The 20,751-nt window shown below is 34.5% G+C and overlaps 2 protein-coding genes across 2 annotated transcripts; one reads left to right on the top strand and one right to left on the bottom strand.

The window, feature by feature from the left end:
* Positions 1 to 110: 110 nt before the first annotated feature.
* Srp72 (signal recognition particle 72) lies at positions 111 to 3,082 on the bottom strand. The gene is made up of 9 exons (XM_089591011.1): positions 3,002 to 3,082; positions 2,836 to 2,932; positions 2,599 to 2,716; positions 2,259 to 2,514; positions 1,686 to 2,165; positions 1,249 to 1,611; positions 858 to 1,162; positions 567 to 773; positions 111 to 438 (listed from the first exon to the last, which is right to left on the bottom strand). The coding sequence occupies exons 1-9, from the start codon at positions 3,032 to 3,034 to the stop codon at positions 306 to 308; spliced, it is 1,992 nt and encodes a 663-aa protein (XP_089447137.1). The 5' UTR covers positions 3,035 to 3,082; the 3' UTR covers positions 111 to 305.
* A 9,236-nt stretch (positions 3,083 to 12,318) lies between these two features.
* On the top strand, positions 12,319 to 15,400 carry LOC106641936 (cytochrome P450 4C1-like). Its single transcript, XM_089591027.1, has 11 exons — positions 12,319 to 12,435; positions 12,524 to 12,614; positions 12,689 to 12,874; positions 12,979 to 13,075; positions 13,363 to 13,462; positions 13,625 to 13,727; positions 13,785 to 13,891; positions 14,001 to 14,069; positions 14,161 to 14,329; positions 14,409 to 14,588; positions 14,668 to 15,400. The coding sequence occupies exons 4-11, from the start codon at positions 12,987 to 12,989 to the stop codon at positions 14,832 to 14,834; spliced, it is 984 nt and encodes a 327-aa protein (XP_089447153.1). The 5' UTR covers positions 12,319 to 12,435; positions 12,524 to 12,614; positions 12,689 to 12,874; positions 12,979 to 12,986; the 3' UTR covers positions 14,835 to 15,400.
* Positions 15,401 to 20,751: the final 5,351 nt, after the last annotated feature.

The raw sequence follows: 20,751 nt of genomic DNA, 5'->3' as shown, positions 1-20,751 counted from the left end.
TACCTATATTCTACGTTATTTTATGGTATATCTGAGAGAGGAAGAGAAATAAAACGTAGTATAGAATACTTAATGAAATAAAATGCTTTATTTCAAAATTATTTTGTTTTTTCATTTGCAACAGTAATTAAGTTGTTTTTCATTATAAAAAGTCCATGACAATATACACCTTTACAGCTCTTGATTAGTTGTCATTGCACATTGTTCTGCAATTGTATAATAATGGTACAAATCCGGCAGCGACATTTCACAACGTGTTAACAATGAACTCACTTGTGAATAAGTATACTTTCGTACATTTTCGATTACCATTTGCCACCTTTTTTCTTCTTTTTCTGATGTACCTTCCTCTGCTGCTGTCTAGGACCTGCTGGTTCTGCAGCTGGACTTTGCCGAGGGTTTGGAGATGGCTTGGAAGCTGACATTTTTGTGATATCACTGAAATTTTAACATTGAATTTCAATTTATTCCACAAAAAATAAAAATTGTCAAGAATTTCGTAAAATTGATAAAATGAGGAATTTGTACAGTTTTTTTTGCATCAAATTAATTTAAAAATTGCTTACAACTGATCGCTTGCTCCTGTGGCAGCTCCCTGAGTTCCTTTCATGGCAACATCGCGATTCCTCCTATCTCGTTTCTTTCTATATCCAGTACGTTCGTGTTTGGGTAGCCACCTTTCTGGATCTAAAGGTACACTAGGGTCGTAATTTTTTGGTAATTTACCTTTACGCTTCTTCCTTTTGCGCTTTTTTTCCATAACTTCGGGCTTTCTAAACAGGTACAAACAATACTTATAAAATTACACTTATCAAAAATAATAGTAAAGTTACGATTTAACATTTTTTCAAGCATACCCTGGTGACGCTTCAACTTTCTTCTTTATGACTTTTGTTCCAATGACCCAATTACTACTTTCCAAGGCATCAATATCCGTCGATTCAGCCAAATTGTGTAGCGAAGGCAACCTCTTGGACAGGCTATGTGCTTTTGCTGGATCAAACTCAGCATAGGCAATGATCAGCTGGGCTAACGTCTTGGTATCCGAAGGCGAAGCCAGCAAAAGCTCCTCCAAACTCGCAGCTGCAACTGCAACTTCTCCGCCTCGCAAATGGAAGTCTGCAGCTTGACGCCACAGTTTTCCAAGACTACCTGTATTTTCCTTAAAAAAAAATTCACGGTATTTTTAGTTTTCATAGTTCTACTGTAATTAAAAACCGGATGTTGCCAATTGTGTTCGCGAAATACCTTATTTTTCTTGTAATAGTTGACAGCATTCTTGAGAACAGCAGAAGCCTTGATTCTATTATTATTAGCCATGTGCAAAGTGACAAGTGTACTAACGATTCCGGGCAACGATTTTTCTTTTTCTCTCAAATTCTCTAGTATCTTAATGGCATCTTCTCTTTCTTCATTACTTAAAAGTAATTGCACACAAGCCAATTTCAAAGGAAGATAATGTTCGTCCTTAGCCTGCTCGTCGAGCAATTTAACAGCTTCCTTAGCCTTTCCTTCTTTGGCCAGTTGTACAGCTTGCACAGTTACGGTTTCTATCATCATATCAGGATAATCTTGAATAAACTTCTTACAAAAGGACTGACATTGTTCCCCCTGAAACGTATTTCATTCAGCATGTAAGAATTAGGTTTTAAAAACAAATTATTAAATTTACATCATGTACATACCTGATTTGTATAAAGTGCCAACAAACACTGATTGTAGCCAATGCTCTTTCTCTGCCTAGAAGTTAACTTGTATTCCAAGCCTTCCTGCGTGGCATTTTTCATTCTTTTCTTGCTGTCAAACACATTCTGATCTTTATTCAAGGTTGCAATGTTGTTACTCGCTACAGCAACCAGAGCAATATCATCAGGCCTTTTCTTCAGAGCAGCAGTGTACAAGGCTTGAGCCTCTTTTTCCTTGCTTTGCATTTGCAAACAATAGCCAAGCTGAACTCTGATGATACCAAGCTCATCTTCGACTTCCTCTTCCGTCATGCCTTCCTCCTCTAAAGATTCACGACACATTTTCTCTGCAGTACGCAGCTTTTTCTCGGCCTTTGCCAAGTTTGATTTGTCCCCATTAGTGATCGTCGCTATAAGCTGGCATGCAGCATTGTAGGTCAACTCATAGGTATGCTCTCTTAAAGATGGAACATCTACTTGCTGTGAAACATACATTCCATCCAATAACATAGGACAGTAATGGTAGCAAAACGATATCTATACAGAATAAAATTGACACTAAATAGCACTTACAGAATCTTCGTATGCTAAATGGACTAGCACAGCAGCTAGATTCGTTTCTCTCTCATCTTCATACTCGTCATTGGAGTTCTTAATGATATCACGATAGACAGCAAAACACTCCTCATATCTCTCCAAGCGATAAAGCACTTGAGCTTTGAGCTCCTTAACTTTTAAAGATAAATTTTGTATGCTTTCGATGATTTTAAGAGCATCTGCAACTTTGTTCAGACGATAGAGACAGTAAGCTTTCTCAAACTCGAGATTTCTGAAACAAAGTACCTCAAAATGACATACCTGTGTACAGAGAACAATTTAGTTAGAAATCAAATGGGAAAATAGAAAAACCAACGGTAGCAATTTGGGAAACTTGTTGATGAGTTGCAAGGCGTCATTGAACTTGGACAGCTGTATGAAACTGACAACCTTGCAGTGGAGGGCTGCTTCGTTGTCCTGCGAGAGACCGAGTACTGTAGATAAAAAGCAAACGATTGATCGGTGACAGAAAATTCAATAAATAAAAAACTAAACATCTGGCAACAATATGTGGGCATGTGGCCGAGTGCACGTTAACATACACGACACTTACTTCGGTTAGCGGTTTTGAGGGCTCGCTCGTACTCGGCGTTCTGGCCTTGCTTGTGCAGCTCCGCAAAGAGATTGTTCATGCTGCTCTCCTTCGACTCCTTTGCAGTCATTATTAATATATTTTATGAGTCAACAAATGATTTTTTTTTTCTTCAACTGTTACTCACTCTTTTTGGATCTTCTGTCAGACGACAGAACATTGTACAGTACCATCTGTTTACTTTAAGAGGATATATTTGCGTTTACGTCTATACCTACATACAGTCATACACAGTGATTTTATATATATTAGCGCTACCTCGCGCGGCTGATTTTGAACTAAAAAGTACCCTTATTCAGCCCTTATCCATTAATCCCTTAATCCCTTACACATGTACCCTTAAAACTTAAAATAATTTATTATGTTCCCGAAAATCGACCTCCTATATATATTATACTTTTGGAGATAGATTTTCAGATAAGAGATAGATTGTAAATTTGCCGCAAATAATGCAAACAATGTTAATTTTACATTTTATGTCTCTAAAATTAGTTGCGGCTGGTTTATAATTGACTAAATGGCTCTACTATATATAAATAGTAATAATTATTTGGATTAGCGCCATCTAGCGTTGGGGATTTTTGAACTAAAAAGTGGCTCTAAACTTTTGACCCATAGCATTAGCGCTTAAAGCCATTTAACTAATCATAAACCAGCCGCAACTTATCGTGTAGCTATAAAATAAAAAAATAATTATATGTGTGTTTTTGGCGGCAAGTTAACAATCTATTTTTTACTCAAAAATTGATCTTCAAAAGTATAAACACGAAGGAGATCGATTTTTAGTAGAAAATAAATTGTTAACTTGCCGCCAAAAACACATGTGTCGTTATTTTTTTATTTAATAGCAGCAACATTAGTTGCGGCTGGTTTATAATTGGCTAAATGGCTCTAAACGCTAATGCTATGGGTCAAAAGTTTAGGGCCACTTTTTAGTTCAGAAATCCCCAACGCTAGATGGCGCTTATCCAAATAATTATTACTATAACTTATAGTTGTGCCATTTAATCAATTATAAACCAGCCGCAACTAATCTTACAGACATAAAACATAAAATAAACGTTGTTTGTACTATTTGCGGCAAGTTTATAACCTATTTTTTACCCAAAAATTTACCTATATATTTATACTTTTGGAAGTAGATTTTAGGTGAAAGATAAATTGTAAACTTTCCGCAAATAGCACATACAACGTTAACTTTTTATTTGATACGTATGCAATTAGTTGCGGCTTGTTTATAATCGATTATATGGCTCTACTGTAAATTGTAATAATTACAGTAGAGCCGTGTAATCGTTAGTATATTTGCATAAATTAATACAAGGAAAAAAGTTCAACTCATTAAAGTTTAATATACCAGATAATAACACGCACGATTTCTCATATTCTAGAAAAAAATCAAAGAAAACTTATTGATGGATGATTATCCAAAGTTTGTATAAGTTTCTTGTTGTTTTTTTTTTTTTTTTTTTTGGTAACAAGTGTACACACGTACATGTCATATATGTAAATCTTACTATTATCAGAAGATAATTTAATAATTATAGTAAACAAATGGCTTTTTAAGTAACATTAATTGTCCTTAACACACATTTATACGACTAAAACTTAGTAACTTCCTTAAGATATACTACTTGAAATCATGAACTTTTCAAGAAAAAAAACATTCTTGAATTTTATTAATATAATTTCATTGCATCCTTTTAAAGTACACTAATTCGTGTGGTACCTCGTGATATTTTTCATTTCCTAATTATCATCACAACAGTATAGTGTTTAAATAAGTATGTTTAGTTTGAAGTAAACGTTTGCTATGGCATGCAAACATACCCATCAATATAATTTTTCTCAGGGCTACGCAAAACCATTGTATATTATATTTGCTTTATTCAAACACGTTACTTATAGATAATAACAACAGGTTAAATACAACGTAAGATATCTCTTGTCAATCAATTAAACGTGTGTGCAATGCAATTGTCATCTTGATCCTTGCCCCCCCCCCCCTATACATAAGGCACCCTTGTATAAACAAAAATCATTAATAGTAGTAATAGTAAAATAGTAGTACTTGTAGTAATCACTACTAAGTAGTCAAATTTATAAGCTATATAAGATAAGTAGAATATTTATGATTTTGGAGGTCGATTTTCGGGTAAAATATAAATGGTAAACTTGCCGCAAATATTACAAAAAATGCCAACTTGTTACTATCTATATATTGTATCAGTTGCGGCTGGTTTATAGTTAATAATATGGCTCTACTTACTTCAAGTAGAAATAATTATTTTGATCAGCGCCATCTAGCGGTATTTTTTTTTTCGCCAAAAGTGGCCTCTAAAATTCTGAAACCGAGCACTAGCGCTTAGAGCCATTTAGCGAATTATAAACCAGCCGCAACTCATCTTGAAGCTATAAAGTGAAAAAATAACGATACATGTGTTTTTGGCGGCAAGTTAACAATCTATTTTCTACCAAAAAATCGACCTTCTATCGGTTTCAGAATTTTAGAGGCCACTTTTGGCGAAAAAAAAAATACCGCTAGATGGCGCTGATCAAAATAATTATTACTACTTGAAGTAACAAATATGCAGAAAACTATGACATTATTGTAATCGTTGAAACATGGCTTACTCATAAAGAAAATTTTAACTTAAAAAATTTTAATGTCGCTAGGAACGACAGAGAGGACAAGACTGGGGGTGGAGTGGCGATCTTCGTCAGGGACACCCTCGTTTTCAGCCGTATTAACTTAAACATTAACACCAGCAGCTTGGAAATCGAATCTATTCTGTTCGACACGACCCTTGGAGAGGTGCTGATTGTCGCCTGCTACAGGCCACCCACCCAAGGTAAAAACTTATCCCCCGAAGAGATATCGGGTCTCTCCGCTGTGGCCACTGGACACGGGGGGGCTCTGATCCTCGGCGACTTTAATTCACACCACCCCCTTTGGGGAAGTGAAAAAACGTGCGCTAATGGCCGGACACTCGTCGACAACCTGGACTTGGAGGAGCTCTTTATCCTGAATAACTCAGATCACACCCACTTTTACTTCCACGGAAATACTTTAAAATACTCGTGCATAGACCTCTCTTTTATATCAATGAATCTCGCGCTGTCTACTAATTGGTCAGTCTTAGACGACCCCTGGGGAAGTAACCACTTCCCAATTGAGATCAATATTAACGCATCACCCGTGCACACATACAAATTAAAATATAAACATAATCTAAGCAAATTAAACTGGCAAGAATTCACCGATAAATTAAACGATTCAAATTCTACTTTTACAAATTTAAACTTTACAAACCTAAATGCTATTTCAAGATACCAATTGTTAACTAATTTCATCAATCAAACCATAGTAGAATCCTCCAACAAACATAAACTGTCAAACCTCAACAACCATCAGCCCTATAAGACCAAAGAAAACAGTATACCAAAAAAACCACACAACCTCTGGTGGAACGGGGACTGCGAGAAAGCCTTGAGAGTGCGCAGAGCGACATACAAGTCTTTGAAATACAAATGTGACTTGAACTCGTTTGTCAATTATAAGAGGATACTTGCGGAGACCAGGAGGACCATAAAGGAAACCAAAAAATCTTCTTTTAGAGGCTTCTGTGAATCAATAAACAGAACCACGCCAATTTCGGCCGTATGGAAAAAGATTAAAATCTTTAAAAATGGCTTAAATAGGCCAAATTTTTCAGAAGGCAATAAATCCTTCCTTACAAATGCAAATAATTGCTTCTCAAGCCTGTGCCAGAGTAAGAAACTCTCACACGAGGCTTTTGAAATCGGGGACTATGACCATGTACAAACCAACGAGTCTTCACTCTTGAGAGAACCTTTTAGGTTTGAGGAATTAACCTCGGCAATCGAGTCAACCAAACCGGACTCAGCACCCGGGGCTGACAAGATTACATACGGTATCATAAAGGTTTTACCAGAATGTATTAAAAGAGTCATATTGGACGTATTTAACGACTTCTTCCACCTAGGGATTTACCCAAAAGAGTGGAGGGAGTATTTAATAATGTTCATTCCAAAGAAAAATAACAAAGCACGACCAATTGCTCTGGCTTCCAGCCTCCTCAAAATCTTTGAAAAACTTGTAAACTACCGTTTAACATGGTACCTGGAACACAATGACCTTCTATCAAAGACCCAGTTTGGTTTCCGCAAGGGAAAATCATGCATAGACAACCTCACTATATTGACAAACGACATACACCAAAGCTTTTTCAGGGGAGAGAAGCTTGTGGCTCTTTTCCTTGACATAAAGGGAGCGTTCGACAGCGTGATCCCAGATCTGCTCCTGGGGGATCTCGCAGACCTCAATTTACCACCAGAATATCTAAAATTTTTCAAAATGCTAACTTACAATAGACAGATAGTCCCTATAAATCTTCCAAACAACAACTCCTCTCACAATGTCACCATAGGCCTTCCCCAGGGCTGTATCTCAAGCCCCCTACTCTTTACAATATATACTAACTTTTTGGACCAACTCATAAACGGTCCTTTTAAGCTGCTCAAATTCGCAGATGACTTTGTAATATACGCTTCAAGTAATGACGCTAAACAATTAGTCTCACTCTTTCAATTGAAAATAAATGAACTACACCAAGCATTAAACTACAAAAACTTAATCCTCGAACCAGGTAAATGCAAACTTATGATTTTTAGCGCGAAAAACATAAAAAAACTACTTGAATACTCGGTAAAAATAAACAACTACGAAATATACCCATCTAAGGAGGTAAAATTTCTGGGGGTGCATTTTGATAAACAGCTAAATTGGGGAGCTCATATAAAATACCTAAAGGATAATTGCATACTCCCGATCAGTATTCTGAAATGTCTTAGAGGCGTGTACTGGGGATCGGACCCCGAGATACTCCTGATGCTATATAAATCTATGATTCGGTCTAAACTGGAGTATGCTAGTTTTTTAATTTCACCAATCAAGGTCACTCATAGGAGCTCTTTGCAAAAAATTCAGAATACAGCCGTGAGGCTGGCCCTCGGCTACCAAAGTAGTACCCCCATAAACGTACTCACAGCCGAATCAAAAGTTCCATATCTTACCCATAGAATCGAATTTTTATGCTATAAATACATCTTGAAACAATTGTCCTATAGGAACAACATCATAATAGACAGCATAGAATCAACGCATGAAATCGCAGAGCACCCACTGCACAAACACAACTTTGAAAAGTCTCTCTTAATCACCTGCTACGGGAAATCCTGGCCAGAAAACGGCCTTATCATACAACACAACAAATACCAAAAATTCTTAACTTCATACTGGACCAACTTCACAAAATTCGATATCGACCTAAATTATGGCAAAAAAATCGGAGCTTCTCCAAGCCCAGTGATTCATTTTAAAAACACCTTTCAAAACTGTGAAACTCAGTTCATTGACATATATACTGATGGGTCTAGATCGCTCGACGACGGCGGGTGCGCCGTCGGTTTTGCGGTCTGGAGCCAACTAGAATTCTTTAGGACAGCAAAAAAAATTTCGAATATGGCTTCTATTTATACGGCTGAGTGTCTGGCGATTATGAGTGCTCTTGAGGGAATCCTCGAGTGGTCAAATCTTAATCCTTTCGAGGATAGAGGGTTTAGAGTCTTCTCGGACTCCAGGAGTGCCCTGGAAGCCTTGAGCTTCTTACGCGGTCTCGACTGGGAGTCCCCCTTGCTGGTCCAGCTAAAAGGCATACTATTAGCACTAAAAGAAAAGAACATCCAAGTCAAGCTCTTTTGGATCCCATCGCACGTGGGAATAGCTGGAAATGAGAATGCCGATACGATGGCAAAAACGGCTGCCACGAGTGGTGCCCTGGCGGTGGTCGACATTCCGTACTCCGACTTAGTATCTAAATACAAAATAATCTGTGATAATAACAATAAAAATCAATTCTTAGACCAGAGCACAGAAAAAGGAGTGCAATATTTTTGTAACTACTTCACTGAATCAAAAAATTCGTGGTTCAATAAATTCAATATCCCTAGAAGAGCAATAACCACAATAAACAGACTAAGGAGCAACCACACTTCACTAAATCACCAACTGTATAAATACAAAATAGTTAATAGTGATAAATGTAAATGTGGAAGGGATCAGGACACTCCGGAACACATCTTTTGGCAATGCGAACTCTTCGAAGACGAAAGGAAAATAATGCTTCGCAGACTACATGAAACCCGAGGCCCTGGCCCCTTCTCCATAGCATCACTACTCTCCAACCTAAATATTATAACAGCACACATTATCTCAGACTTTATTATGAACATAGACATCTACATTTAAAACATACAACAGTCTAAAATAATACAGTACTTAAAATTATCTGAGCACAGAATTTGATTGACAGTTTGTAAAAATCACCACCGAACAATTAGTATATAAACAAAGCTCCTTTTAAATACGATTTAAGAAACCCGCACTCTGTAAACCCATAACTGAACTGTAAATTCGAAGTATATTACTCCACGTATGCTATGTATTTTACTCGCTCTGTATTCTGGCTGTGTAACATATGTTTTATGCCAATAAAAATCATTTTAACTAACTACTTGAAGTAAGTAGAGCCATATTATTAACTATAAACCAGCCGCAACTAATTTGGTAGGTAGATAATAACAAGTTGTCATTTTTTGTAATGTTTGCGGCAAGTTTACAGTTTATATTCTACCCGAAAATTGACCTCCAAAATCATAAATATTCTACTTATCTTATATAGCTTATAAAATTGACTACTTAGTAGTGATTACTATAAGTACTACTATTTTACTATTACTACTATTAATGATTTTTGTTTATACAAGGGTGTCTTATGTAGGGGGGGGGCAAGGATCAAGATGACAATTGCATTGCACACACGTTTAATTGACACATTGACAAGAGATATCTTACGTTGTATTTAACCTGTTGTTATTATCTGTGAGTAACGTGTTTGAATAAAGCAAATATAATATTAGTATGATAATGGTTTTGCGTAGCTCTGAGAAAAATTATGTTGATGGGTATGTTTGCATGCCATAGCAAACGTTTACTTCAAACTAAATAACATACATATTTAAACACTACTGTTGTGATGATAATTAGGAAATGAAAAACATCACGAGGCACCTCACGAATTAATGTACTTTAAAAGGATGCAATGAAATTATATTTATAAAATTCAAGAATATTTTTAATGAGAAATATTATATGAGAAATTTTGCGTGTTATCATCGGGTATATATAACTTCATTGAGTTGAACTTTTTTCCTTGTATTAATTTATGCATATACTCGCAACACAAAAAATTCCATTCATTTATTGAGACAGTTTTTAAATTTATTTTGACTTTAAAATTAGTAAAACTGGTTACTGCAAATATGTAGGAAAATAAAGTGTAGTTGAAAAGCTCAGCGTATAAAAAATTTTAAAAAAAGACTAACAGGTTTCTTCTAAGACGTTTTACGAGCTACGTAATAATTTATTGATTAAATACTAAAAAAAAAATTTTAATAGTGTTAAAAATATATTATAAATATAAATAAATTAAAAAAGCTGTGGGTCAGAGATACTAATTTTGTCATGGGTATCGAAGTAGTCAAGAAACTCATCCACATACTTGGGCATGGCTATTTTTTTACATACTTTAGCAGTAATAAAATTTTATTTTAAAATGTAATTGTGCTAATTTTTTTTTTTTCAAGTATTTATAACATGGTGTTAACAGAAAAAGTAATACATTATAATCTATTACAAAATATACTTAAAAATCAAATCATGAAGTGTCAATGTAACTGAAAAAATGATATAAATATTTAACTTAATACTTTATAATAAAAACCCTCTAAAAATATTTTACACCATTTGTTTAGTGCCAAAAATGTTGTCAAGTAGTGTGTTTTAACTTACAAGTAGTGATGAAAAAAAAAAAAAAAAAAAAAAAATGTTTTCAGCAAAAATTTTGCATTATTTTTTCAGAAAAATTTGTCTATACATGGTGAAGATTCTATGAAATAATTGTGCCTAACTCTGCCGATTCACGTGCATTCGACGTATACAAAATGTGTTTAAACAGTATGACATGGGAAAAAGTTGATTCACAGAAAATTATGTCGTGAACCGCGAGTGCAATAATGCATATTCATGCCGATTATCATTATCGTACCTGTAAGCCCAACATAAAGTTTGAATTACCGACCACTTTTCGAAATCATGCAAAAATTTTTCATGTACCATGGTTCCGAAGATACTTTAATGTAGTGTATATTCTGATGTTATGGTAGATGCCATTGGTTATTAAAATTCCAGAAAATTATAAATTACCTTTTCCTTCACAATCTCTTCGATACAATACCGAATAAAAAGGATAAGAGTTGAACATCATTAATTTCTCTGACTTCATTCTGAATCCAATGTGATTCTGCAAACTTTTAATTTTGGTATTTATTGAAAGGGCTCAACGAGTAAGTAGAAGATTCTAAATATGTATGTACTTTGAAATGATAATGTAGTATTTTAAAAGTGTAAATTAGAGAGGTGTAAACTTTCATTTATGGTCACGTACAGGAAGCTTAAATTAAAATAATTACTTTTCTACTTTTTAGTTCAGTTAGTAAAACTTGGTTACAAACACTTTTAAAAAAATTCAAATTGATTTTTAATTAAACTATCAAAGCATATAATATTATATTACAAGTTTACATAAACAATACATGTAATTAATTTTTAATAATGAAAAAATATATTTTATCTACACGTTGGATCTTATTTTTAAAAAGTTTTAACTTATTCCAATTTAATGTTATAAAAAAAAAAAAAAAAAAAATTTATGAACACAATGCGCAATGATTAGTATTCGGTAAATTTCTTGTAGTTTTATTAATCTACATGACGCGCGAATCTTTCCTTGGTATAATCACCAGCTGAGTAATAAGAAATTGTTGCGCAAGTGATGACGATCAGTTGGAATATACATTTTCATCACTAAGAGTCAGTAGTTTCCTCAGTTTCGTTGAGTAACCATATGAAGAGCGCATTTTTAAAAGAGAACCTATCCTAAATTTTAGAAAATAGATTTCGTTGGGTTCCTTTAATGTAAATTATTTCGTGTGAAATTCAAATAAATGTCCCAGTGATATTTTTTATTCCTAAAGTCTTATTTTACTGTTGAAATAAGTATTAAAATGATTACCACAGCTTTGACAGTGTTATTTTTGGTAACTTTAGTGTTTTACGTTGTTACACATTGTAATCGAAAAGGTCGTCTATTAAGAAGAATACCAGGGCTGATCGATTACCCCATCGTTGGCAATATATGGACGTTTAATTTTAACAATATGCGTTAGTTAACTATCACTACTATATTATTATTAGCGTTATAAAAAAATATATTAGTTCATGAAAATTTTTTTTTCAACTACACTGTAGACGATCTCTGGGTGAAAGGTCGACAAGTCGTCAAGGATTATTATCCAATTACTCGATTTTGGTTTTTACATACTGCTTTAATCAGTGTCCTTCACCCTGACGATTTAGAGGTATAGTATTTTTTATTAATAAAACTGATGAATATGTTAATTGAAACTATATATATCTAATGTTTTCAATTATTAAAATTAATCTTAGATTCTGCTCTCTAGTCAAAAAGCTATTGAAAAATATTATGTTTACTGGTATCTCCACTCTTGGTTGAAAACTGGCTTACTAACGAGTACAGGTAAAAAAAAAAAAAAAATATCTATGCTCAAGTAATTTTGAAAGCATTTACTGAATTCATTTGCTTGTTAATAGGTGAAAAGTGGCGAGAGAGAAGAAAAATCCTGACACCTGCATTCCACTTTAACATTTTGAAAAAATATATTGAAATAACAAAGGAACAAGGAGAAAAGTTCATTGACGAGCTCAAGAGCCAGGGACAAGAAACTGTGAAAAGCCTTATTCCATTTTTTTCGGACATAACTCTGAAAATTATCTGTGGTAAGATCATAGGAATTACTTAAATCGTGATTTTTTTTTTATGAAACTACGTATTATAATTTATGAAATTTATTACTCAAATTGTTTGACATTTTTACTTGCAGAAGCATCTATGGGAGTTGATTTAGATAAAATGAACCAGGAAAAAGTTGAAAAATACAAACAAGCAATACATGATATGGGGAAAATTGTGCTTTATAGGTATATATTTATTAAATGGTGCTTCAATTAAAACTTTTCAATTTTTAAAAATATTTTACGATACAAGAGTTTGAAACACAATTTTTTTACTGAAACAGTAATTAAATTTTTTGAGTTGAGGATGTGTAACCAATCATTAATACCATGGCTGAATTTGATTTTAACATATACTTTTTTTCAACAAAATCAGAATACTTTCTTCTCTCTTGACTTCGAGTGTTTGAAAATGCGTAATCTTAACTACTTCATTGTGGAACGTAAAAGATTTTATTTATAACATTTTGCAGAGCGATGAGACCTTATATCGTAAATATTATTTTTCCTCACACGGCAATGGGAAAATTAAGTTCGAAATCTCTTGACGTACTCCACGAGTTCACAGATGAGGTAATTCATTTATATAGATTTTCAATCGATAAATCATTAAAAAAAAAATTTACAATATGAAATGGAAAAATCATTTAAAAATACATTCCTGATCTTAATTTTAATCAGTTTTTGTAACTATTTATGTAAAAGATTTTACAATACTTTTTAAAATTTCTACAGGTCATAAAGGAACGAAAAAAATATCACGAAAGCACAGGAAATAAGTTTTTAGATGAACACACTTACGAAGTGGAAGACACTGTATTAAATGACATTCACATGGGTAACAGCATTTATGTGCAACATTTTGTACTCATTTGTATAATTTAAAAAATTTTAGGTCACAAAAAAAGATTGGCTATGCTCGATTTGCTCTTGGCAGCTGAAAAAAAAGGTTTGATAGATGATACCGGAATAAAAGAAGAAGTGGATACTTTCACGTTCAAAGTAAATATTTTAAATGATTAACGTGCAAAACATCGTTTGGATTAGAACTGATTGTAGCTTAAAATTTTAATCAAGTGTCCGTTTGAACGATTAATATATATTTCATTAGGGTCACGATACCACGGCGATGGCCATGACTTTTATAGTGGTGCAATTGGCTGAAAACAAGGAAGCACAAGTAACTACACTCATTTCTTTCCGTTTTCTCGTACATTTGGATTAAAATTGCAGAAAAACCTTACATCGATAAAAATGATGATTTATTCCAGGACAAAGCCAGACTGGAAGTGACCGAGATCATGAACAACTCCAGTGGCAAGCTGGGAATGGCGGAAATCCAGAAAATGGAGTACTTGGAATGTTGTATCAAAGAAGCCTTGAGGCTGTACCCTCCAGTAGCCACAGTCGGAAGATACATATATGACGAATTACAATTAAGTAAAATTTGAAGTTTCATCTATTTTTCGAAGTCCATCTCTTATAAAAGTGCAATGTATAATAGTTTTTTCTCTATTAGAACATGCTCTTTTGCCAACCGACTCACACATAATGATTCATTTTTGGGATACCCATAGAGATCCGAATTTCTGGCCTGATCCTGAAAAGTTCGATCCTACGAGATTTACCCCTGAAAATTCTCGAAATCGACATCCTTTTTCTTATTTACCTTTCAGTGCTGGGCCTCGCAACTGCATAGGTTTTTTATTTTTATTGTTATTTGTTTACTGAAAAATACAATGTATTGTTTTTTTAATGTTCATTTAATCGATTTTCAGGTCAAAAGTTTGCCATGATGGAACTGAAGTTACTAACGGCCCGAATTTTGTACGACTTTTACCTCGAGCCAGTTGATCGAACGGCTGACATGAAACTTATCGCTGATATGATATTGCGACCGCTCGATCCCGTTCACACAAAATTTATTAAAATAAAAAAAACCTAACACTTCTTGTGTTTTTCAGCAATTTTTTGATAGAGTTCCTCATTCATAAAGTGGCTTTATTTTGGTCTAAAAAAATTTGTAATGGCAAATTCATAACGGCTACTTAGTAAAATTATTCGTTTTTAGTTAAAAAAGTTTAGAAAGAACAACTAATATAAATGTTGAAATGGTTCTGACTGTGGACGTTGAAACGAGAAGTTCAAATTAATTTGTATTAAAAAATACTCGCCGTAATGTTTCTGTAAGTTTTTCATTTGTTTCTTTTCCCACTGCGTTGAAAGAAGAAATTTTCTGCCGAAGAGAAAATACTATCTCTCGGCACGAGAATAGCAGAGTTGGTAAAAAATCATGTACAACCGGGAGAAAACAAAGAAAGCCTCAGATCACGTTCTTGTTACCCTCGGCTTCATCTCCGGTGTCAAACTTTTCTGTGATCTGAGACATTTTGTATTTTTCCTCCCTAGTATAGGAGCGGAACATAAAATTTTAATAAATCAATTACAGTGAGTGATATGGCGATCAATATGTATTATTTGTCATGCGGCATTTATAAGGCCATAAAATAACAAAAAAGATTTCATTTAAATAGGAACCACCCCACATTCAAAATCAAAAATTAGGATAGTAAATTTACTTAGATTATTTATGCTTGATAGATGGATTCAGACAGATAACGTGCCGTCACAGTAAGCAAAAGTACGGCGTCTTCATAGGCAATTTATTAACAGATGCTTCACTTTTAAAAGCTCCTTAAGAGGCCTTAAAAAAAAAAAAAAAAAAAAAAAAAAAAAACAAAAATGATAGAATGAAAAATAATAAAAGCCTCGATGATACTTGAAAGAAACTGAAGCAAAGACAAGTGAAGAGGTGCTAAGGAGGACAAGAAAGAATCGAGCTTGTTGTGTACATGCATTAAGAAAGCAGGGAGTAAAGAGTCAGAGCGAGGGAAGGAGTCTTCATCGATAAATCAACGTCAAAGTTTCCCCTGTAGGTATATACAAATGCAATGTACGTACACAAAAAAAAAAAAGTTTCTCGCCAACGTACTTATACAAGCTATTCTTCTTTATCTCTTTATGCATAGTATTTCTTCAATATTTGCAAAAATACTCGCAAGCCATATACAACAACCCCCTTTTTTTTATCTCGATGCATCTCTACGACTGAGCTTTTTATTCTGCACGTAGCTCCGTCTTTTCTCGTTGTTATTTTAAGGATATATACTCGTAGGAAAAATAATTATCATAGCACGTACTGTATATCTTGTAATCTTTTAAAATATAATTTTTTTTTAAAGCTCAATTCAATGGTTGAGCATTCATATTACATCAACGTGTTTTTGGACGTGTGTATATTATTCTGTTGTATTGATGTTCTCTCAAAAAACTTAGGTATCAATTATTCACTCAAGTTTTCAGACGATAAACAATTTTTTTCATATCTTTTCGTAAAAAATGTCTTTACTTCACAGATAGAGCGATATTTAAAGAAAAATTTTTTTAAGGGAAAAAAATAGTTATAAAGCTCGAAATAATTTGTTTTTTGTTGAAAACGTAAAAGAAATGTTGACGTTTATAAGTATATTATATTGTAAAATATTTCAACGTCCAACAGTACGTATCACTGAGCTATAGACTGGTAATCTGATACCACTTCGTCATGAAGATAATTTCTGCTATTTTTGTACTTTTCACTGTTTATGTAAGTATTAATTTTCATTGTGATAAACAGTAAGTAATTTCATCGTAGATACAGTAATTTTTACTGTTTGCCCCTCATATAAATTACTGTCTTGCAATCAAATGGTGAAAAAAATTTTTCCAGAATCAAAAAAACACTATAATTTTGGCAATTGTTTTTTTTTTTTTTTTCTTCAGTACACGTGACATTTAACGTCGGTCTATTGAGTTAAGTGGGGGCATACTCGAGTCATGTTTTTTTTCTTCACACACCAGGCATATAATATACAGAGACAGGCAAGCGCTCAAAGGTAATTTATCAATGCACGTACTCGAAAGCTCCCATTCATTAAAATTACCCACCCAAATGAATGACGTACTCGAAAAGTCGAGTTTTCCAGGATGTGCATACAAATAACCAGAATCAGCTCATGTATACATCATTTTCTCTGGTATACTTCACATTTTCTCACTCTCTCTCTCTCTCATTCACTCCCTCATTATGAACTCACCTATCAACACCACCAAATATTTCTGAAATTCGTTTTCACCGGTGTATTAATTTGCCTCCGGACTGTGAGTACAATATCCTGCAATGCTTTGTACGAAGCAAGTTCTCCCAAATTGACGCGTAAGACGTACGTAGATAACATACCTGCAGGTGTTGTGTGTGCATTGCAGCGAGTCAACGTATGTAGGACGAGAGAAGGGAGTCGTCGTAATGGCAGCAGCAGCAGTAATAGTAAAGGAGGGGTCAGTATGTATTATTCATGGCAGTGAGGGAGGGAGGGAGGGAGAGATGAAATCCCAGCAAGCAAGCTGGTCGATATAACTAGAATTTGCATTTCAAGACGCATTGGCTCTGGTGTGCAAGGATCGAGAAGGTTACACCCCTTATATACCCTTAGTCAGTACCAAACTGACATACACACACAATCGTACCTACACGGGGTGCTGCTGTCTTGGCATATGCATACGCTCAAATCCAATTTTCCGACCAAGTGTACCTATACCCTACTGGACGCCTACGGCTATCCAGTCGACTCACCTGTTAACTCGTGCTATGCCCTTATTTTCCTGGAAGAAACAAGGTACCGGTGAATTAATTATTCTTTACTCCCGCGATGAGGGCGAATTTCCTCCCCAAGAGCAGCTTTTAGCTCGTCTTGATGGCGCAAAGAGCCGTATATATTTGTGAATGGTAATTCAGAAGTCGGCCAACTTCTTCTTTAGCTGATGCTGTGTTTTTCAGCCCTTTTTTTAGCAGTTTTTTTTTTTTTGTTACAGCTGGAATCTCCGACTGCTGCTTCTTTCCTTGATCCAATTGCTCTCCGCGAAAAGGATTATCAAGATTTCAAGGGAAAACAATGCACTCCCCCCCCACTTTGCCATTCATTTCTTGGTTTTTATTCGTATGCAAAACAAAGAGACCAAAGTATTAGGAAAAATCAAGAAAGTAATTCTTTTTTTTGTAAAATAATTTACATACGCATTTGTTTATTTTAATATAATACTACACATTGTCAGATAAGAATATTTTCTATTAAATATGATTCTTCATTTTCTTACCGTAGGAAAAAAATAGAAGAGCCAATTTACGATTTTTTGACGTCTAGTGAAATAGTCATATCCGTAAAATTGTATCATGTGTTTGGAATGACAAATTTTGGTGCATAAATTACGTTTTATAATTAATCTCGATTTTATTGCTTTCTTTAAAAATTCCTTATTGAATTTTATTATTTAAAATACTTAGTACCTTGTGTTAGGTTAGGTGATGATTATTATCAAAATATCCAAGTGGAAACCATTAAGTTATTATCACCCTACAATTATTTTCCTTTTCAGACAAGTTTTCTTCCCTTAGTAGCTCAAAAAAAAAAAAAAAAAATAAAATAAAAATAAGTATGATTGACCTAAAACTTGTAACGCTACTCATAATTGGATATTAAATTGTTTTCAACAATATGCTTCTTTTTTTTCTTAATTTCAGAAAGCAATATAAAAATGTGCCATTGGTTTCAACGTTTTTACGAAAATCTCAGTGCGAATGACCACTCGGATCGGCACAAGGATTGAAAAGCAGATCGAGGTAAGGCGTGTTATTCTTTCTTAGCAAAAAATGATTGCACCGTAGAATACTTAGGAAAAAAAAGAGAGAGTAAAAAAAAAGAAAATCGATAGTTTTTAATTTTTAAACACCAAGTTACACGTCATTCGAGAAGAGTAAGCTCTGCTTCGCATCGTCGAACACACTCTTTTCACGTCTTCTTGGCATTGTGGTCTCGTTCCTCATTTACTTTTCTCGCCGTGTTCGCTCGTTCAAGAGGGTGTACGCCGCTCGTTCGTTCGTCTCGGAGACCCATAATTTTTCTCCTCGACGTTCGATTTATCTGTATAAACTTACGAGCAAGACACTTTTAAAGCCAGAGCAATCGATGCCACTGCATGTTGAACTTTGTAAGCTGGAGGCTAATTAAACCACTCCTCTTTTTTATTTCTTTTTGGCCGTACGTTAGTTTTTATTGTTCACGCTATTTTTTGCGTTTATGTATTAAAAAAAAAAAAAAAAAAAGAAAATTTAATACTAAAACTCGTAAAAATAATTTTTTTTTACTGATGATAATTTGACTTTTTCGAAACATGGTGAAGTAAAAAATGTATTCATTGTATAAAAAATGATTAATTAAATTGAGAAATTATTGTAACTGCTTCCATATTTACTTATGAATATTTTTATAATGCATTATTGTATGAGCTTATCACACTACCAAAAAAAATTTTATTAAAATTTTTGCTCATTTTTTTATCTCAACATACGCATATAAGTAAATGTTTTTTTTATTTAATTTTTTTTCATTCTTACTGTGGTAAGAACATTATAAGACTGAAAAATACAATGCATGCAATTTTTTAAATTGAATTATTATTTTATTCATTTAAAGTTTTATCGAAGCTTACATTGGTAAATGTGTTTTTAATTTCACAAACGATAAGTACGACATATGCCATTTAACTGACTGTTAGAATTTAAACATGACTTCTGGCACACATGAATCTTATCTGCAGAATATAATGACAGTAAACAGTTTTTTTTTAGATACTCAAAAACAAATGAAATGCACCCATTGGTATATAATTCGTGTTTCCACAGGACATGGTCAATACAATTCCATATCATTTAAAACCAAATACAGCTTTTTTAGGTATTAAAAAATAAAATATTGTCACTCTAGATGATTTTTTTGTACCACATTATTTTAATTTAATGCATTTCATTTTTTTCCGAGTTTAGTCTTTCAAATAATATTTTTCGACAATACCTCAATGAGAGCTTGCTCGATATTTTAACTCTTCGAGACCGAAAATAAAGTCTAAATTAAATAACCAAATCTATACCATAAATTGAGTTCATAAAAATACCACACCAAAAAATACATCAATGAAAAAAAAAAAAAAAAACTTTGCTTAAATTAATTGTTAGAAATGTCATAAAATGTCACTTTTTTATTTGCTTTCTTGACACAAAAAATTGGATGTATATATAGGTGTTATTTTCCTGCGTCAATGGATCTTCGAAGGGCAAGACATCCTCTCTTGAACTGACCCACGTGTCCAAAGTTTATTTTTGTCGAAGAAGCCCCAAAATGGCTTGACGGTGCATGTGCGACATGAGACTGCGGTATCGGATGAAGCTCTTTTGGCACACCGAGCAAGTGTAGGGTCGCTCGCCGGTGTGGATGTAAGTGTGGTACGAAAGGTCGCTCGCTCGGGTGAAGCTCTTCGAGCACATGGAGCACCGATGAGGTCGCTCGCCGGTGTGGACGCGCTTGTGGTACGAAAGATCGCTCGACCGGAAGAAGCTCTTTGAGCACACGGAGCAACGATGAGGTCGCTCGCCGGTGTGGACACGCTTGTGCACGGACAAGCTGCTGCTCTGGGCAAAGGCTTTCGAGCAATCGGGGCACTTGTAAGGTCGCTCGTCGCTGTGGGTGCGCATGTGTCTTTTGAGACAACTGTTGTCGCTGAAGTTCCAGGGGCACAAGGTACAACGGAAGGGCTTCTCACCCGTGTGGATGCGCGCGTGTCTCGTGAGATCGCTATTCCTGGTGAATGCACGCGAACATTCGGCGCAACGATGCAGAGGCACGCTGGTGGGGATCGGGCCGCTCGACGAATCCACAGAGCAAAAATGGGATGACGAGCCACTTGAGCTTGCAAGACCGATGCTCTGGTCA

This window comes from Copidosoma floridanum, unplaced genomic scaffold (assembly GCF_036245765.1).
Source record: "Copidosoma floridanum isolate Cflo_tuat_1 unplaced genomic scaffold, Cflo_Japanese_pri ptg000013l, whole genome shotgun sequence".
Classification (NCBI taxonomy): Eukaryota; Metazoa; Arthropoda; class Insecta; order Hymenoptera; family Encyrtidae; genus Copidosoma; species Copidosoma floridanum.
The sequence above is the reverse complement of the archived record's forward strand: the minus strand, read 5'-3'. Positions and strand labels throughout refer to the sequence as shown.